At 36.9% G+C, this 16,028-nt stretch overlaps 1 protein-coding gene across 1 annotated transcript in view; it reads right to left on the minus strand.

Moving 5' to 3' along the window:
- Nucleotides 1-1,313: 1,313 nt before the first annotated feature.
- The window catches only part of trpm2 (transient receptor potential cation channel, subfamily M, member 2), a 30,285-nt gene continuing 15,570 nt past the window's right edge, over nucleotides 1,314-16,028 (minus strand). The window contains exons 18-34 of the mRNA XM_058392326.1: nucleotides 15,155-15,380; nucleotides 13,120-13,238; nucleotides 12,853-12,991; nucleotides 12,447-12,618; nucleotides 10,286-10,466; nucleotides 8,580-8,761; nucleotides 8,219-8,351; nucleotides 7,257-7,344; nucleotides 6,442-6,529; nucleotides 6,090-6,244; nucleotides 5,940-5,992; nucleotides 5,807-5,836; nucleotides 5,603-5,689; nucleotides 5,192-5,261; nucleotides 4,554-4,661; nucleotides 3,273-3,407; nucleotides 1,314-2,861 (exon numbers count right to left, since the gene is read on the minus strand). Coding sequence (XP_058248309.1) covers nucleotides 2,742-2,861; nucleotides 3,273-3,407; nucleotides 4,554-4,661; nucleotides 5,192-5,261; nucleotides 5,603-5,689; nucleotides 5,807-5,836; nucleotides 5,940-5,992; nucleotides 6,090-6,244; nucleotides 6,442-6,529; nucleotides 7,257-7,344; nucleotides 8,219-8,351; nucleotides 8,580-8,761; nucleotides 10,286-10,466; nucleotides 12,447-12,618; nucleotides 12,853-12,991; nucleotides 13,120-13,238; nucleotides 15,155-15,380 — 2,086 coding nt within the window. The 3' untranslated portion in view covers nucleotides 1,314-2,741. The remainder of the gene's footprint in view (nucleotides 2,862-3,272; nucleotides 3,408-4,553; nucleotides 4,662-5,191; nucleotides 5,262-5,602; nucleotides 5,690-5,806; nucleotides 5,837-5,939; nucleotides 5,993-6,089; nucleotides 6,245-6,441; nucleotides 6,530-7,256; nucleotides 7,345-8,218; nucleotides 8,352-8,579; nucleotides 8,762-10,285; nucleotides 10,467-12,446; nucleotides 12,619-12,852; nucleotides 12,992-13,119; nucleotides 13,239-15,154; nucleotides 15,381-16,028) is intronic.

The raw sequence follows: 16,028 nt of genomic DNA on the forward strand, positions 1-16,028 counted from the left end.
AAAAAGAATTTATGCCAAAGTCTTACCCTTTCTTCAGTATTATAGACTTAGCCCTTTAGAACTGCTTAGACCTAGACTTAGAGCTGCTGCTGTGATCATAAATGCTGACTTCTTCCTCACCAATTCAAGTCAAGTCAATTAGCTTTTATTGTCATTTCAACCATATATAGCTGACGCAGAACATGGTGAAATGAAACAATGATTCTCCAGGACCCTGGTGCTACATGGACAACATAACAACATGTAGCCACAGAACAAAAACAACAACAGAACAGTGCAAGACAGAAGACAGTGCAGAAACAGAGAATACAAAACAAAACAAAAAAAACACAAGACAGTACAGGACATATAGCACCGGAAAAAAAGTGCAAACAAAATAAAATGTGCAAACTAGAGAAACTGTAAACCAGTGGCATCTTATAACATATATGTTTGTAAATATATATATATATATATATATATATATATATATATATATATATATATATATAGCAGCAGTAGGTGACAGTTTGAAGTGTGCAAAAATATCAGTAGCAGCATATCATCTCAGGGAGTTTTCCTGAGCCATTCTCACCAGTGACCTGAAACTGGGAATCTAAATATTCTGGATAACTGGTTAGGGACAATGCCTATTGATAAAAGTCTTACACAAGTAAAACTGATTCAAAATGAAATGAACTGAATCCTGTTTAACCGCAGAAGCCGTGTAGAACTGAGGCCTAACATAAACTGCCAGACAGATCTGAATGACCTCCAGGAATTTTCACAACATTGCTATTGGAGTAACTCAGGAGTTAGTTCTTAGTCCACTCTAAATCTTTCTTTATGCAAATCACTGGGCTCAGAGGTCAGCTCCCATTTCTTTTATCACAGTTATGCCAATGATGCAAAAAATTTGATGATGCTCTTTTCCTCCATCAACCTCCTAGCATTCTCAAAAGATGTCAGTCTTCCTTTCTTAGCATTTCTTCCTGGAAGATAACTCAATGTCTGGAATTTGACAGATGCTTTGATTTGATTGCTGCTACTTCAACTGGTTGCATGTTTTGAAAGTTGTTCTGGATAGATGCTCCTAAAGAGCTAAATATAAATGCTTATTAAACATTAGACATTTTGTTCTGTACCTGGAAATGAGCTTAAAACTGAACTTGATATTCACATACTGTACATGATCATGAGGAGCTAGTCAAATTATACTTATGCCAGTTCGAATCAATCAAGAAAAATGCCAGTGGTTTTTATAAATGAAAAACTATAATGCTATAGTTAAACTATAACAAGCAACGCTTCAGTGTTTTCTTGAAAATGTTTTATTTGCACACATGCTAATTGGTTTTCACATGTTTGTAGTGATCTCTTTAAGTTGAGGTACTGAAGATACTGTACACATTGCATATTGTTGCATTTATGTCTGATTACATCATGATCATAATACTGAGTAATGAAAAAGGAACAGTTTTGTACACAGCAGCCAGCTAGACACATTCACTTTTCGTTTCAGTATCCACTAACATATTGCATAATGTGTTCTCCCCGTGGTTTGTGGGTTTCCTTCGGGTGCTCCGGTTTCCAAAAGACATGCTTCTAGGCTGATTGGAGTCTCTAAATTGCCTGTAGTGTGTGATTGCGTGCATGAGTAAATGAGTGTGTGTGTGTGTGCCCTGTGATGGGTTGGCACTCCTTCCAAGGTGTATCCTGCCTTGATGCCCGATGACTCCTGAGATAGGCACAGGCTTCCCGTGACCCGAGTATAGATCGGATAAGCGGTACAGACAATGAAATGAAAAAAAAAAAAAAGTTGCATAATGCCATGCTGACAATCAATAACATCAAGTTTATTCTGAAACTGCTATTGTAAAGCCTCTAATGAGGAAAAGAAAATGCCATCCCGCTGTGCACTCAGTCTAGATCAATGTCTAACTTTCCATTCTAGAATCAAATAAAACAAAAAAAATCATCGAGTTAAATGATTATCTCAATAAAAACAAGACATTTTGCTCAGTTTCTTTCCAGCCTGTCACAAACACTGAAACAATTTGCAATGATGGTTTAAACCCATTAAGGCTCAGGGATGCAGTTTATCTTATTTCAGTTATGCTTAGAATTCAGATGAGAACAAGATTCCACCTGATCAACTGAAGAACAAATTCACAGTTCGGTGTCTGATTGTTTCTGAATGTTAAGAGGATGGTGCGGTGGATAATTATGACAATTATGGCAAACATGACATTTAAATGGAGAATGTCACAACAGTCTGTACACAATACTGTGTTAGTGGAAGTTAAACATAAGAGAAAAAGCCTCAAATCGGTGAACTCAGTGTAAATATTCCTGCTAGTAATGCTGCAATTTTTAAACCTCTTTAATATTTGTCATCTATCATAATCTCTAAGCAACTAATTCCTCTGTATTGCATATACTGGTTATTATAATGCTTTTATAGGGGGTTTAAATACTTATATTCCTCTTTGTGTATGATCTGTATATTTTAGATTTCATTTATTCACCTTTATTATTATTATTACGCTGCTGCTGCTAATAATAATGATTTTGAATAAGCTTTCTTTAATGTCATTTTGTTAAAATGTACTGTTGTGTCAATGATGTATGAGTGATTGGTTAGTTCAGGAGCAGTTGTGCAAACAGATTTGGTTCTACTGAATCGCAGCAAAAGGTGCACAGATCGGAGTGTGGAATATTCTTTCTTATCCGTTTTCCTGAGTGTCAGACGTTTCTCAACTTCAGAACTTAACGTTGTGTTTTTGGGCGACGATTCGGAGAGCTTCTCGTTGGTATGTATACACAGGTGCCTTGCTGTTCACCTCCTGCCACTGAAGCTTCTCAGTGCTGCTGCTGAGAGACTAAAGAAAGAGGACAACATTATATTCTGTATACAGTAACACTCAAAACAAATCAGTTACACTAAACTGAATAAACATTTTTGAGTAGAATTTGGTGGCCCGCTGCCCACCCTCCGACAACTCTAGAATGAAGAAGCATGTAATATTGTAAATATCTCATTCCATCTCAATTCATTACTGTACACATCACTTCATTCCTTGCTCCTTAAGTTTGTACATTTTACTTAATTATAATGTTATAATGCATACACACCAAAAAATTCCTTACACCTGATATTGTTTGTAAAGGAATCTTTGCAGTGCAAAGCTACGTACTGTATAGACAACTGTTCATTGTTCTTCTCCATACGTAAATGACAACTGAATTTTTGGTAAGGCAATTTAGCGGAAAAGAGAGTAAAAGTTCCCTACCTCACCACCATCAGCACCGTCTTCACCATCACTAGTCATGAGACGCCAATCATCGTCAAGGTGAACTGTTATTACAGTGCTTTCCACCCAGGCATTATCAGTGTTTCGGCTGTCATCTACGTAACCCTTATAGACCTAACATAAAAAAAAATCCTTCTTAAATAAAGCAAAATGATGCTTTTTATCAATTACAGAATGATGGTTTGTTAAACAAATGCGATCTTTACCACCAAGCAGCATTAAATAAAAGATGAGTTTAATAACAACATCCGCTTTCGTTCCCTGAATGCAGCTATACCGTCAAGTCAAGAAGCTTTTAAGACGATATAAAGCCATGCACAGCTGGTGCAGCACACAGTGAAATGAAACAACGTTCCTCGAGAACCACGGTGCTACAAAAATGCAGAGCTACATAAAACAACACAGAATAATAAATACTATATATACTACATTGTACTACATAATGTGTGCAAACATGTGCAAAGGGTGCAAGTCAGACATTACAATACAATACAATACAGTACAATATTTTTCACAGTGCTATAGATTTATACATAAAGGACAGCAGCAGAAAGGATTTAGGTGGTCAATGTAACATTTTGGGGCAGTAGTAGCTCAAGTGGTTAGCGTTGATCAAAAGGTTGGGGTTCAAGCCCGAGCACTAACATGCTGCTATTTTTGGGCCCCTGTGCAAGGCCCTTAACCATCTGTTTGGTTTGGCAGATGTCATTCTAGTCTCTGGGCATTAAGGAGTCTGATGGCTTGGGGGAAGAAACTGCTACACAGTTTGGTTATGAGGGCTTTGGTACCTTTTTTCCAGATGGCAAAAGGGTAAAAATCTGTGTGAGGGGTACGTGAAGTCATTCACAATGTTGATTATTATAATTATTATTATAATAAAACCATAATTTGCTTATGAATTACAATCAGTTCAATAATTTTTGTAGGTGACTTTTTGCTGGCTCACTCCACAGTGGACTATAATCTGACTATTTCACAGTTTTGTGTTCATAGAAATTGGTGCAAAATTATTCATCACAATTTCTGTACTGCTTCCACATGATCGGATAAATGCATAAATGAGAGGGTGAACAAGTGTTCCTAATAACGTAGATGGTGAGTATCTATCATGTGTGTCTTGATTCTAACCCTTACCTACAGGCCATATTTATGCAGATATATTTACCATAGAAATTTCAGTATGGCTGCATTTGGACTGAATTGTATTAACTGCTTGTGGTGTATAGAAAACATGAAATGGTGCATTTATGTAACTCTCACCTCAGTGTGTTTTCCTGATTTTATTTTGGCTTTAAGTTTCTCTGATAGATCCTTTCCCAGTGCAGTTTCTAATCTCTCAGGTAAGAGCTTGCCAGGCTCAACAGGTCCCTAGAGAAGAGTGCACACAGCATTTATTAAGTATTTCCACACCAAAGCCTATGAACATGATTACAGTACATAGATAACTTTCAGCTATAAAATGCTAGTTTTGAAATTAGGATTAATCTTTATTATTTTTAAAGAGCCAGGAAAGAACTTTCTAGCAGCATAAAATATATGAAATCGTACAAATAAATGATGAATGAAAATTCATATTTTTTAGGTGATATACTGAAATAAAAGCTGAAATAAATCAAAACGGTCTGCAAAATAAGCACATAAACATAAAGGTAGATATTTCTTGTGAATTTATTTTATATATAGTTACTACAGCAAGTAATCATAGACAATAATTTCAGCTGTAGAAAAAGTAACAAAACTGACTTGCAGAATATATCAGAAGTGCAACCACAAGATCTAGACAATCACAGTCCTAGTGATGTGTCACTAATATGTCACATTCGGCCAAAAATTGCCTTGTAATTAGTAGAGGAGTTAAATCTGCTTTAAGTGACCTTCAGGACTGGATAGTTTCTCACCCTTGGTAATGTCCATTGCCCTGCTGTCTCATCCCACATAGCCAGAAACTCTAGCTGTAGGCCCTTTTTTCTAGAGAAAACAAATTAACATGAGCTATAGTGCAATACTCCAAACTCTCATAAAACACTCATACACTTTCCATGAACTAACATTTCATAAACATAATTTTACTACACTAATCCAGTGAGTGGCAGTTCTGTGGGCAGCAATGCCTTGTTGATGTGAAAAGTTAAAAGAGCTGGCAGAAAAGGTACCCTAACTTAAAGAACAACTCTTTACAACCCCAGCAACCAAAAAAGCATCTCCTGCTGGATGGTTGTGTTTCCTACATACTATTCTGTGTAAAATCTAGAGAATGTTGTGTGTGAAAAGATTGTCAATCCAGTTGAGTGATGATGCTTCTGTATTACCTTGTGATAACTGCATCTATACTATCATTTGGCCCAAGGCTTTTAAGAGCCCCCTTTCCCTTTAATCCTGTCCGTCCTTTAGGGTTCCTGGAAATGTAGAAATTTATTTAGGATATTTTTGTTGGATTAAATTAACTACACAGAGTTTAAGACTTACAAGGTTACATACTTTGATGTTACTTTAGCTTAGGAAGAATGGCTTACCTGTATATGTCCAAAGTTGAAATGTCTGACCTGTTTAGATCATTAAAAACAAGGAAAATGTTAGCCAATAGGAAATATGGAATACAAAACTTTGTTTCTTTTGGGTTTAAACATGGAGGATGTAAGACCTTACTCTTGCATATTCTCTTGACTGTAAATTGCTGGAGCATAAATAGAGAAGTTGACCTGTAACAGAACCGTTTTTATGATTACTACAGATGCATACTCATGCATATAATATGCTTAGTGATGTTGTCATGCAGGTGAATTTATGCTCAGCCACCTCCCAGGGCACTTTCTCCTCAGGAACAGGGAAGCGTATAACAGTGCTGCCGGGGTAATAAAGCTGGCGGGCATAGACGTGATGAGTTTTCTCCCATTCTGCTTCCGGCTCAGTTAATTCTGAAGGGTCGGTGTTAGTGCTCATAATGACACTGGCTGAAAGGGAAAGAAGAGGAAGCTTTACAAACCTGATCTGCTCCCTTCATGACTCTCAAGTGCTTTTTAAAACTAAATCAGACATGAAGGAGCTTAAACATTGTGTGTAGTTTACAAAAATGTGTGTACTGTCAAACAGGAAGTTGATCAATAAAGAATGCTAAATCTTCTAAAGAGAAATAAAGCAACAAGCGTACCCATTACAGGAGCGTCATGTTTGGATTGGTAACCCTGACATTTAAGCGTGTCCATGATCCACTCTAGTGCTTTAGCTGACTGACAAACCTATCAGAAAAAAAAAAACAGTCAGTGTCTTAAACATCCACATAGGCTATATTATATGGGCAAATGTTTGCAGACACCTGATCACACCTATATGTGCTTGCTGATCATCCCATTCCAAAATCAGGTACATTGAAAACAGTTCCCTTGTTGCTCTTATAATAACCTCCACTCTTCTAGGAAGGCTTTCCATCAGCCTTTAGAATGTGGCTGAAAGGAATTTGCTCATTCAGCAACAACAGTGTTATGATCTCAGGTGTGGAGGTCTGGGTATCAGATAAACCCAAAGGTTCTGGGCAGGACATACATTGTTCACTCCAATTACAGCAAATCATGTCTTCATAGAGCTTAGTTTGTGAACATGGATATTGTCCAGTAAAAGGAAACGATGCAGCTTGCAATGACATTCTATAATTTTATGCTTCCAAGTTTGTGCCATAAGTTTTTTAAGGCCTAAAAATAATGGAGTGACGGTCAGGTATCCACAAACATAGCATAGATACTGGTTTCATTTTAATGCTGTACAAAGAACTTAAAAAGACAAAGCATTTGATTTATTTAGACTATGTTTAACATTTGGTTATTAGTTATAAGAACTAAGCAATACACTGATGTAGGTTAATGGTACTAATCCATCAAATGCAGATCTGGATACTAATGCATATCTATAATGCGTTTGATTTAATCCATTAACAGTCCATTAAGTTCAGTAATGAAATTGACTTCAGACCTGCTCCTCTAACCGGCCCAGCCTTTTTGCCACAGATGCAAAACCCCATTCTTGTCCTTGCTCGATTATTTCAGACATGGTTCCAACTCTGAAAGAGAAAATGGCTGTTTATATTACCCTAAATAGCATTACCAAATCAAACTGCTTTCTAAACTCACAGAACTTACAAAGTTGATCATAAATTAGCTTCTTATGTTATAAAAGTTATATTAACAACACATTACAGACATGGTCTTTGCCAAGGAGCCTGTAGCATAAGCAATGCCAGATTTGTTCTTATACCACAGTGATGAAGAAGATGTTGATTAAATTTCTGCAATAGCAGCTCTGACAGTATTGCCGGGTACAAGGCAAGTCACAGATTCTTGTATATGTGTGAAGGATATTCCACATAAAGAGGAAAAATGTGTATAATTGTTGATACGGTTTTCTGTGTCTGCCCTTTGAAATAGTTAAACGTAAAGCTGTTGCTTAAAAGGATCTATCACTGGATCTTTTTTAGGCTAGAGAATTTAGTGGATTCTTGGTAACATGATAAGCTGCTATTGTTTTTACTTCAAGACAGAAAACCCTACTATCATTTGTTTTATGGATGTTCCAGGTGATTAAAAGTAACCATACATGAATAAAAAGTGCTATACTTTATTAAGTATTCTTAATATTGTTGAACTAATCATTCCTTCTATTAATTGTGTATTAAATGTTCTTTGGAATAAATATAAATATGGATGTAGTAAACAAAGGCCTTGTGATTATCCAGACCTCAGTTTAAACCACAACCCTATAAATATCGCGTACAGTATATACACACTTTATTTTGTAATGGGCTTTGGCTGTTATTATAATGTAGTTATGGGTTTCTGCAGATATTCCATGATGGTAAAGAAAAAAGCTGCATTTCACATGTATGGCTCTCTGGAAAGTCAGGTACTAAAGAAAACGTTGGTAAATATTTATTTTACTTTTCAGCCGTGTCTTCCATACGGTGCTCCATACTCTGGCTACTGTCTTGCTTTACAGATGCCAGATAGTTTTCCTTCATGAATGACTCCCATGACATCAACTCTTCTTCTTCTCTCTGATTCAGCTCTTGTCCTTGTGTAACACATGAACTTTTAGCTTAACATCTGAAGATCATTTTAGTTCCAGCATCTAGGTCCATTTTGTATATATATATATATATATATATATATATGATAGCACATGATAGCACTAACATAGAGGCAACATATAAGGCTCTCTCTCTCTCTCTTACACACACACACAAACACACAAAAAATACACAGCTGGCTTTAAATTTTCTAAATAACATTTTGCGCTCACTAAAGATCTTATGTTTCCGAGGGCCACGGCGCAGGAGCACACGTCGGATGAAGAGGTAAAAGTGGCTCAGGATGATGAAGGGAGGTGGGAGAGAGGGGCGACTGTGGTACTCCTTTATCAGCTCATAACGTTGAAACTTCCAGATTATATCTGTATTGCCTTGTACCTCCTCAAATGTGTAGCTGTAAAACAAAGCAGAGCGATTTAAGAGAAATATGAATACTCTCCTAAAAAAAGAATAATTTGGTGTCTCTTAATCACAGTTTAAAATACAAGTTTGATGATTATCAGAGTCCTCTTTAAAAATAATTGCTTGTTTTTTGTTGACAAATGTTTCAGTACTTTTACACAACAGCAATTGTATGACATTAATTGCATAAAACATTGAATCGTTACCCATGACCTCCCACCCCAGCTCTTTTCAGATGTGATAATAAAAGATAAAAGAATCTTTACATACACAGAAGTAGAAAAACAGATAAACAAATATGAATAGATAAATAAATAACTAAAGGACTGTATCAGTCAGCAGAGATCTAATCTTCTTCTTCTTTCATACCTGTGACTTGAGCTAAACCTAACCACAATCTTCCCTTCAAATCACTGGATCTTTTCAAACTTCAACAGCTGGACATGCTAGGAGGAGAGCACTAACTGTTCACAAATATCAGAGATGCCCCTGACTGGCTAGTATTACTTTTATCAACAGTCAACCCAGAGACCAGTACAAGTGGCATTGTCTGGATTTGTGATTTTCCAGTTAGAGGGCAAATGCTTGACCACTGCACCACTTAGAATCCCATTGAGTACATTACATTATACATTGTACATGTACTAACTGCTGGTTATTATATAGCCAACAACTGATAATTAACAATGCTTATGTAAAGAAGTCACATGGGAACACATGTTGGCTATAACGCTAAAGGTGTATTAATTAAGCGAATAAACTGTTAATTAATGCACTGTTAATTAAATGATTTATAATTACAGTTTTGTTTAATTGTGTGAATCTGCAGGGAAGGCAGTCCTCGGGCCTCCTTGGCCATTTTCCATCATCTCCATCTACTTGGTTGTCTTTCTCTGAGAGCTCTCTCTGTATTTAAAATGTAACTATAGATCATTAGCTTAGCTGAATGCATGGCTGGCTGGCTTCCTGCCTTGAAGAGTGTGTGCATTTCTCCTCCATTAGTTACAGACAAATGCATTTTAAATGGTCACATGTAGGGCTGCTGATAAGAGTAATACATTGTAATAACAAAGTTATGAAAAACTAATACATTGTAATAACAAAGTCATAAATTATGAGGCAGACTTCCGTTACGTTCCATGTTCCCAGACCTTCATGAGGTTTCACCTCAGGCTACAAACAGGTGCCTCACTTTGCTTCAGGCTAAGTCCTGCTTTTTTCATGGTTGTAAATGGTCATCTGTTGCATATGAGGAAATGAAATAAACATGTAAGCTAATTGGCTATAGAGTTTTAGATAACAGAAGGTCATGAAATATTCATACAATTTTTGTTTTATGGCCTGACCTTCGATAAGTCTGTAATAACAGTCTCTCCCCCTTAGTAAATCCACAGTACATTTGAAAGACAAGTCGAACCATGCAACAATATGGCAGACAGACCATTACAATGACACAAAGCAAGACACGCACAAAATAGATAAATATTTGTAATGCAGGTGTAGTGCTGGAACTCACTTGAAGATAGCAATGAGGAGGTTGAGGAGCAGGATGTTGGCAAAGAGAAGATAAACACACAGCATAATGATGGTCAGCCAATCAGGAAAGGCTGGAGTGTTGTCACTATTCAGAATGGGACACTTGGGTTTTAGAGGATCAGAGCCATTTACACTGCAGCTGTTCAAGTCAAATTTGGTGTCTGGAAAACACATATACAAAGAACGTGTATGAATTCTACCATCATCTACCAAGAAACAAAATGATGTATAGGCCCCAGTTTACTAGGATTCCAACAAGATCCCAAATAATATGCATGGATATACTGCATACACAAAATGGGTGTGTTATGGATGAGTTACAAACAATAATTATGCGAAATGTAAAATATGTCATTTGCAAAGTAGGGCTAGAAAAGAATATGCACATTTCTTTTCTTGATATGTGATATTTTTTTCTTGTACCTCAGAACTGTTGTACTCTTAATTCCAATTTATCAGAAGATGAAATCAAATCACTGCTTTATATTAATGCAGTTAGTCTGATATAGTAGGTTCTCTAGCTTTGTAACCTAATTCAGATATGCTTTGTGGACAATCGGCATCTAATCCTCGTCCAATAAAAAGATAGATTACAAACATGCTATTATTTTACAAATATATGGTGAAGTTTTCTGTAAAGAGTAGATTATTTAGCATTGCTGGAAGGAGTCTCCAGTGTCAACACACTTTAACAGTCATACTTAAAGCCTGTTTCCTTCATGAGAAACTCTTCAAGAAGGGCTTTGTGGTTTCTATAGACTGAAAATCTGTATTTTTTATGTTATCATCAACAAGACACTGGTAAGGAAATGACTCGTTATAGACACTCCAATGTACCTCCCACAATAAAATGTAACTATAAACGGATAAATAAAAATACTTCAATGATGATGTGCAAAGGAATATATCTAAGATCAACTCAAAAACACAATAACACATTAGGGTCAAAACTAGAAGCAACAATATTGAATTGAAGGCTTTGTACATCAGCTGAACACATTAAGATGTAAAGAGATTTCACTGAAAAGTGTCTATACGTGTGTGCAGGTGATTGCATCCTGGTCTGTGTTATCAGTAATAGGGTGACTGGGAACGTGACAGTGAACATGGATTGTGGGTGTCATAATCCAACACATCCTTGTTAATAGGCAGAGCTGCACTGTGGAAAGTGCAGATTCTGGTATGGACATATAAGACTCTAGCTCCTAAACTTTGGAATAGCCTTCCTGACAGTGTTCGGGGCTCAGACACACTTTCCCAGTTTAAATGTAGATTAAAAACACATCTCTTTAGCCAGGCATACACATAACACATCCCATAAACATGTGCTCCCATACATCTGACCAAATGCCCATTATCATCTAGTGCTTGCTAATATTATGGACAGCAACTATGCTAATTCCACTCCACTTGCTTCTCTTTTTCTACCCATTCCCGAGGCATCTAGAGAGTGTACCAGCCCCAGTTGTGTTCCGCTTCTTGAAGATTCTGGACATTCGAAGAGAAGATGCCAACCACATGGACTTTGAGGACAACAGCCTCCTAATCAGTACACAAAATAACATTCTACATATGCTGTTTCTCCATCAGGGATCATTAGAAGGCTGCAGCTTTAAGGAGTTGGCGTTGGTTCTATAATGAACTCAGATGTTGAGCTAATTTATGAGTTGCTCAGGAGCTCCTGCTTACACGACTCCAACTGACTGTATATGACTTTAGAAAGGACATTATTTATAATCACACTCTCCGGTGTTTATAATAATTTATAATCACATTCACTGGTATTTAGGGTAATTCACACTCTCTGGTGTCACCCAAATGAGGATGAGGTTCCCTTTTGAGTCTGGTTCCTCTCAAGGTTTCTTCCTTTTACCATCTAAGGGAGTTTTTTCTTGCCACAGTTGCCTCAGGCTTGCTCATTAAGGATTAGGGATTGATAAAAAATAATTTTAAATATAAGTCTAACATTAATCTTGAACTTTTTGCACTATATTTCTTATGTTCTGTAAAGCTGCTTTGTGACTATGTCCATTGTTAAAAGCACTATACAAATAAAATTGAACCGAACTGGAAATGAAGTGTAAAGTCTTTGTGATTTATCAATGCTTGTGTAGCAACTCTTCTGAAATCTTTTTACTTACTGTCCACATTGTCAGGCAAGGTCCCAAATATGATGAGGTAGGGCTCATAGACAGCACCTCGTATAATCCAGTTAAATCGATCCTCATTCTCAATCAGGATGCTCTGTGTGGCCACTCCATATGCAACCACCCATATACTGAGCAGGAACATGAAGAAGAACATATCCATCATCTACAGACAGATGAAGAGAGATAAATAAAGAATAAACCATTTACCTCACCATGTATCCATATGTTTCATTTTATTATGGGAGTACATAGAAAAAACACTTTTTTTGCATGAAAAGCAAATGAACACACTTCACTGAGTCCTTACCACTGCTATATCTGGATTTCTGGCAAGCTGCTTTGTGACAATAAAAGCAGTATAGAAATAAACTCACACTGAATATTATGTTATTCTCACCATTCTCCTGACAATGATAATCTTAGGCCCTAAAGTCTTGCTGATGGTGAAGATAGCCATCAGGCGCAAACTGAATATGATGAAGTCGATGCAGAGGATGATCTTCCCCACATAGAACACTGTACTCGAAGTCTGGAGCCTGGAGTAATGATAAAGGGTCTCATTCAATATTAGATTAACGTAAGGCTGAGCTCACACAACTAGATGATTATGTAAAAACATTTAAATGATTATTTCGTTGTTTTTAGTGTCCGTGAAGTGTCAGACCTGCAAGCCAGCCCGGTGATGAAGAGCAATATCGACAACATGTCCAAAATGTTCCATGCATCTTTTATATACATTTTCACTTTCTTCCAAAGTGTAAACCCATCAAAATCATAGAAGAGCTAAGCAGAAAGGAGACAAGAGAGAGAAAAAGCTGAACATTTCTCTTGTATAAATTCTTTCATCCACCTTCATGTTATTCAATGTGGCGTTCTATTATGTTATATATAGCACTTTGGCTCAAACGTTGTTGTCTTTACATAAAATAAAATTTGACTTGACTTGACTTTAGCAGTCACTTTACATATTATGTATGTACGTATTATGGGAACCTTAGGCCAAAGGCAGAAAAAACATAGCAACGACGCCAAACCATTGCAGTGCATCGTACATATCCCCAAACTACTTGCTGTGCCACCATAAATACTAATACTCAAACAGGCCACCAGTGCAACCAAAGGCATTACTGAAAGATGGTGTGATTTATCTGAGCAGACAATCTAGTACCAAATCAGAATTTCATGCCAGTATCAGCACAAGTACAAACCCAATTTCTTCAAGTATATCTCTACAAGAAGATTAAAATATGTTACTTTGCTATTTGTTACTATATGGCCAAACCTCTGTAGCCACCTGAATATTAAACATTCTACCCCAAATCCATGGGCATTAATGTTGAGTTGTGCTGTTATAATAATCTCCACTAGATTGTGAACTGCTGTGGGGATCTGTGTTCATTTTCATTGTAGCCACAGGAGCATAAAAGGTTGGGCAGTGTTTTCAGGTGAGGAGGCCTGGTGTGCACATTCCAACTCATCCCAAATGTGTTTAGTGAGGCTGAGATCAGGACCCATTTAACATCAATCCTGGCAAATCCTGTCTTTATGGATCTCACTTGGTGCATGGGGCATTGTCTTGCTGTATTACATACTGTATTATGGTTATGCCTCTTTTCTTCAGTGAATGGAAATCTTAATGTTACAGCATACAAGACATTCTGTGGAATCGTTTGCTTACAACTTTATGGCATCAGTTTTGGGGAAGGTCCACATATGGACATAAGGCACTGCTGTCCACATAACTTTGGGCATATTATGTATATTTCTATAATAAGAGCCAAGATATAATTAAGACATGAAACATATTGGAGTGTGGTCAAAATTGAAGGGAATGTTGTGGAATGCCGGTAAAACAAGTAAGTTTCACTTTTAAGTAATGTTTACTTTTTTATACTTATGTTATTGTAGCTAAATAACAGTATGTGGACACCTGACAAGCACACCCAGATTTGTTTCATGAACATCCTATTCCAGATTTAGTTCCTCGTTTGCTGTTATAATAACCTCCATTCCTCATGGGAAGGCTTTCTACTAAATGTTGGCGCTGAGGATTTATGTTCATTCAGCCACAAGAACCTTAGTGAGGTCAGGTACTGATATAAGGGGTTTAGTCTGTGTTCCAGTTCATCTTAAAGGTGTTCAATAGTGTTGCAGTCAGTCACCCCATCTTCAAGGGGCTTAATTTGTAAAGTTCCAGTGAAGGGAAATGTTACTGATACAGCATACAAAGACATTCTAGAGAATTCTGTGCATTCAGAATTGCGGTATCAATTTGGGGAAGATCCACATATGGGTGTGATGATCAGGGGGTATCCAAACATTTGTCTTATAGTCTATTAACATTCCTCCCCTTAATTTCTCTTGATAATAAACACCAGCATGTCATTCTACTGAGAAAACACAAAATTCAACATTCTCCCACTTAGACAAGTCCTTGCAAAAGAGCTGTTTCTACTGATAAAAGAAAAATATACAGTATTTTGTGTCGTAATAATGCTAACACATAACTGGTTGTTTAATTCAAGCAGCAGTGTGTCTTTTCTTTAATCCTTACATTTTACAATTTTTAGTATTATTAGGTTCTATGTGTAATAAAAGCAAAAATACCCTTGTAATACTAAGGTTAAGCATTCTGAAAACCAGATGATAAATAAACATGTATATGCATCATTTGATTTAATTCACTGTGTCCTTCTTACCTGTCTGACCTCCTCAAACATGAGTGAGGTGAGCCAGACATACAGGAGCAATTCCTTCCAAGACGGTGTAGGCTGGAAGTCCGTTATCAACACCAGAGCAAAGAGAAACAGGAAGCCAAAGTAAGCCAGGATGTTCCAGTAGAACTTCACCTGAGGACAGGCGTACAGACCCACTAATCTTGTCCAGCAGTTTAGTGGATGCACAGAGCTCGTATCAGACTGTTTACTAGTTGGAGAAAGGATAACATTGTGGCATATTCAAGCTTTTCACATTACTCAGTTATGCATTATATAATTTTCAGGCAAAGAATAAAAATGTTTATAATAATGTTGCTGATTAATGAGTACTTAATATATAAAATGTGTATAGCCATTTTCACTAGTCACCATATTGCCAAAAGTTTTGGGACACCCCTCCAAATCATTGAATTCAGGTGTTGTTTTTCAGGGGTTGGGCTCGGCCCCTTAGTTCCAGTGAAAGGAACTATTAATGCTTCAGCATACCAAGACATTTTGGACAATTTCATGCTCCCAACTTTGTGGGAACAGTTTGGGGATGACCCCTTCCTGTTGCAACATGACTGCACACCAGTGCACAAAGCAAGGTCCATAAAGACATGGATGAGTGAGTTTGGTGTGGAGGAATAAATGTTGTAAACTTGGTAGAAAATCATAAAGACTCCTGCCTACTTAAATCTGAGATTTCAGACAACATAATTGATTGTGACTTTGTGACTTGACAGCCAGAGGGCAAATAGTGAATTTGCATAATAATCTTTGCTAAAAATATAAAATACTAAGGCTGGCACACATTTCAAAACAAATAACTTTTACCATGTTGCAATAAAACCTATCCTATGTAATGTATTATTTA

This window comes from Hemibagrus wyckioides, linkage group LG06 (genome assembly GCF_019097595.1).
Source record: "Hemibagrus wyckioides isolate EC202008001 linkage group LG06, SWU_Hwy_1.0, whole genome shotgun sequence".
NCBI lineage: Eukaryota > Metazoa > Chordata > Actinopteri > Siluriformes > Bagridae > Hemibagrus > Hemibagrus wyckioides.